This window comes from Gavialis gangeticus, unplaced genomic scaffold, assembly GCF_001723915.1.
Source record: "Gavialis gangeticus isolate Ggan-Ray unplaced genomic scaffold, GavGan_comp1, whole genome shotgun sequence".
In the NCBI taxonomy this organism is placed as follows: Eukaryota; Metazoa; Chordata; order Crocodylia; family Gavialidae; genus Gavialis; species Gavialis gangeticus.
The window spans coordinates 176,801-181,592 of NW_017729032.1; the positions used below are offsets into that span (position 1 = coordinate 176,801).

The window sequence follows — 4,792 nt, forward strand, 5'->3', positions numbered from 1 at the left end:
TCTTATGGCACGGCACCAAATTGCACTCCAGGAAACAATGCCAGGGATTCCATTTGCCATCACTGAAGCGAAGGCTTTGCCCATAGGGCCATTTTATTGGGACCTAAGAGCATCGCTTCCTTGCCACCCCCTGCTTCCCGGCCTCATGGAAGTGTTGGTGCCGCATTTGGGACGTTCAGAAACCGCCTGAATCATCCCGTGTATCTGCTGAAATGATTCAGCTCCTGGGAAGGCAGGCTCAAAGCCTGGTGCTTGTCACGTTCCCGTGAGCTCGCTGGGCCAAATGCAACCTTTTCCTTTGGGTAAGGATGAGGGCGCGGGTCGGATCGGAGCCACAGCTTAGGTGTTGCTCGCTCCACCCCTCCGCATGGCTTCCTTCGGTTCCCCGGTGGCAGCTCAGGATTACTCGTGCTGTGACGAGACGCTGAGTGTCGGTGGCCCGGCTGGAGGGGAAACGCCGGCGGTGGTGACTTTTCTAACTGATCTTTTTTGCCTTCTTGCCTTGTTTAATTTCCTTACTGCTCTGACTGTTGTGCATGTTCCTCCTCTTTCTCTCTCTTTCTCTGCTGCATTCTGGCATCTCACAGCTATCACATGATCAGGTAATTCTGGTGCTTTCCTCCTCCTCCTCCTCTTTCCATCCCACCCTCCTCTCTCTTTCTGCTAAGGCTTCACTGCAGAGAGATAATACAGGGAGCACCTTGAAATGGTGCGTCACACCCCCCAGCTCCACAAACAGCCACGGCTACCATGGTGAAAGTCCGAATAGTAACTTAGCAGTCACAACCACAAGGCCAAGTCCAGCTGGCTTTTCTAAAGACACTGCCACTCTTCTCTAATGGTCCAAGCCACTACTATTTAAATTGTCTCTAAAATCCTGTAGCGTCTTATAATTAGGGAGCTCCCAATGAACACAGCGCTTTCCAACTGGAAAGCATCCTACTGTAAAATAATTCTTCATACAAGTTATGTTTCCCCTAGGCTGAACTGCTCTATTTATTCCTTTCCAAATTAGCAAATGCAACTTTTTCCACTTTGGATCCACTGCTGAAGTTAGTTAGTCCTCGCTGCAAAATGAATTTCCCTGAGGCTGAACTTGAAAAGTGAGGAGAAGCCTTGTGGGGTACACAGAAGGTTTGTCTACACAGACCCTCGGGGATGCTAATGGGCCTTAAACTGAGGGGTGCAGTTGATGCAAGTATGTCTAAAGCAGGTTAAACCCCCAAGTGAGTGATTTTGTTTGGAGGTGAACTTTTAGCTCGTTAGTGAGGACTAAGCTCTACTCTGACTTTTGTTCCAGAATGGAGTCCGCCTGGAGTCTGACGCACTTTAATTTATGCCCATTGACTTCACACCTTTAGCCCCCTATGAAAGTTGGCTGAGAGTTGTGTGTCTCCATTAAAACCACATAACCGAGTGTCTGTAGTTACTCTGGATTTCCACACGTGTATCCAGGGTCATGGGCTGGCTTGCTGGTGTGTTTTGCCGGCGCTGTGTAAGTAATGCAAAATATCTGCTTTCTAAGATGAAACTTGGCATCATTATTTTCCCCAGATGGGCAAAGTACTGTGCTCACTTCTCACTATTTTCTTGGCAGTGGAAATACATTAGCAGGGCTAGTGACTTAAAAGAATTGGCCACCAGTTCTTGAGAGGTCCTGAGTTTGGTTCAGCCCAAAACTCTCCAGGGGGCGACTCCACCCAAATCCAAGACGTTGCACCATATGACACTGTAAATTAGATGAGAATCCAGATTGAGGGCCAATAGACTCAAGGGTCCCTAAACTCTGCCCTCGTATTGTTTTCATGGGCTATTTCTGTATTCCTTGAGGGCCCCATAGACATCTGTATTCTTTCTGCAGTCAAGCCTTCACTCCTACTTATTTCTACATTTGAACGGAAGTCTTCATGTGTAATCTTCTCCATGCCTTTAGCTTTGAGCGGCAAGATTTGTATGACAGAGAAATGGCCTACCCTGTGCCCGCTGTTCTGTTTCCCTTCCCTCGCATTGCAGGGCTTTCCACCTGTAAGTGCTGCCCCAGCCAGGGGAGGACTAAGCTCGGCTCTTTATGCAGCACTGCCTTGTACTCAGTACCTTCCTGGTTTTACCACTATGTTGGCTTGTGTCCTGTGCTGGGGGTGTTAAAATGCAGGTGGGTCTTCCCTCTTCTCTCTCCTGCTTCGGGTGAGGGGACCGGAGAGAAGCCCCAGGCAAAAACTCCAGCTGGTAGGAGCAGCCGCAGAAGGGATCAAAGCCAGGCCTTTTGGAAAACGCAGTTGCTACGGGACTTTCCCTGCCCTGCGCTGCTCAACTCTTTGTCGCCTGTCAGTCTTGTCACCCCACTTTCATCCCACACCTGTCTCGCTACCCTTCCTTCCTTCCTTTTTTATTCCATATAGGTTATGCCTCCCAACTAATCCTCACCCCGCAAAATGCTCCCCCCTCCTCCCACTTTCCCAAATTGTTAAATTTAACATCAGTGTTCTACGCTCGCCCCTTCCCGTGTGTTTGTGGCCTATTTAGAGCGTAAGCTCTTTGGAAGAGAAGACGCTATTTCATACAGTGCCTAACACATTGGGAGCCTGTTCTTGGTAGGCTCTTAGGCAATACCGTAAAAAACTCCAACTCGTCATCATGATATCCCAGACGAGCTGTGGAGGGGTGTGAAACGCTTTCCCTGGGGTTCTTGGCAGAGAGCGTTTGAGACTCCCCATGCCCAAAGAAGGGTGACTGCACCCGAAAGCTTGCCAAGAACTTTTTTCCAACTACTCAGTTGGTCTAATAAAAGATATTGCATCTACTCAAAGAACCCGGCCTGCCGACATCCTTAGATCAACATGGCTACAGCCAAAAACTCTGGGATTCTTGGAGGTTTGCATTCCCATGAATATTGAAAGCCCCTTGCTCAGCATGCCATCTGGAACTGAGATCAGAGTTATTATTGATAAGACTCAGTGCAAACCTACCTAAGCAAAAATGCTGGGATTTCTTTCCATTTTATTTTATTATTTTTTTTTTTTTAGATAACTTGGATTTGTAGGAATCAACCTGTTCTTTCTTTGGCTTCTGTAGCATTTAAACACATCCTTTGCAACACTGGTTTTATAATAGGTCAGAATTGGAATTAGATCAAATTTGCTCATACAGCCTTATGGCCAGATTCGGAGTCAAGAAGGAACTTCTCTTCCCAGGTCAGATGGGTGGAGAGAAAACTTCATGGGCTGTGGCTGCACAGAGCCTGAGCTGGCAAGAGGTTGAGAGGCTCCTGCCACTTGACTAGAAAGTTAAGGCCACTCCAGGCCTTTAATGCAGGGGGTCCCAAACTGTGCATTCCTGGGGGTACGCAAGACCTATCTAGGTTTCATGTGGGAGAAATTGTGTAGCGGTGGATTTAATTTCCATTATAATAATAATAATAATAATAATAATAATTGGCATTTAAGAGGCTAAAAAATAAAACATATACTGGTCGGGGCACACAGGCAGCTGGTAAATCGGCAAGCGGGTATGCAATAAGAAAAGGTTTGGGAACCTCTGCTGTTGTGGATTGGACACCGATGGCATAAAGCCATTCCTTCCAGGTCAGTGAACAGCCGTGCTCGAGCCCGCATGCAAGGAAGGTGGCAATCCTGAGGCTATTGTTGGAGACAATGTTCAGCTCCAGCCTGACTCTACCTTCTCTCGCCTCATCCATGTCTCTCCTCCGTGTGCCTTTGTCCCATCCATCCAATATAGCTTCGTCCATGACATGCTTCTCCCCGCTTCCTTGTAAGGAGCTGTCTCCTTCATCTAAAGCCTGGTCAACCCTCATTGTACAGTATGTTATAAAGAAACACCAATGTGTGTAAGGACTCCCTGGAGTCCCCGTGAGCCAGATTTCTAACTGGTCCCTAAACCTTTGGCATGTGTATTTAATGCTCTGTGCCCTGACTCCCCTGAAGAGCCTCAGCAGCTTGCGGGAAGTACTAAATGCCTCCTCCCGAGCTCTTCCAGTAAGTATGCAGTACCACTGGTTTCCCTTGATGGTCCGCTGGGTGGCACCAGACACTTGGCAATGCACCGAGCGTCCTCCCAAACCTGGTTCTCTGCCCTGCTTCTGTTACTTGGTAGAAGAGTCATGCAAAGTTACTGATATTTCAAATTACCATGTAAAAAAAAAAAAAAAAAAGGGGAAGGGGGGACTGGCTGAGAGCTAAAAGTAAACTGTTATATACCTCCTCCTTTCTAGCAAAATTTGGGGTGCTGATCGGTGTGAATTATAGCCACTTGTCCTCCAAGAGCACCATTTCAACTCACAGAAAGGGTGTGGAAGGTGAAAGTGTCACTTTGCTAAGCTCCCCTGTATCTGGATTTCTGCCCTGAGTATTAGCTCGGCAGCTGGCTTGTCAGAAACGCTGCCAAGATGTTTGCTACGGGAAAGGCAGTTGGACATAAATGCTGGTTCTAGAGGGGGGTATAATGGAAAAGGAAGTTTTGCTCCAAATAGCATCACCCTTCCCAGTCCAGCAGGTGCTTGAATGAGAAATAGCAGGAAAAAGTTACAGCTTGCAAGCCTCGCAGAGGATTCAGCTTGGATCAACGCCCCATTCTGCAAGGCGCTGTATGTACTTACTGCAGGAGACAAGCCAAAGGACAGTACGGGAAGCATGAATGGAAAGGTGGATGAAGGTCAATGTGAGGTCTGACACTAGAAACCTGGTCTCCTGCTGCTGGGATGGTGCCATCAACTGCCCCTACGTAGGTCGAGTTGAACACTTCAAGCTTGATAGGGATGACAGGTCCAGTAGCTCTG

At 47.9% G+C, this 4,792-nt stretch overlaps 1 protein-coding gene across 1 annotated transcript in view; it reads left to right on the plus strand.

Moving 5' to 3' along the window:
* The window catches only part of LOC109302182 (glycerophosphodiester phosphodiesterase domain-containing protein 5), a 145,996-nt gene that overhangs the window by 128,713 nt on the left and 12,491 nt on the right, over positions 1-4,792 (plus strand). The window contains exon 14 of the mRNA XM_019523748.1: positions 588-602. Within this exon, the coding sequence (XP_019379293.1) occupies positions 588-602 (15 nt within the window). The remainder of the gene's footprint in view (positions 1-587; positions 603-4,792) is intronic.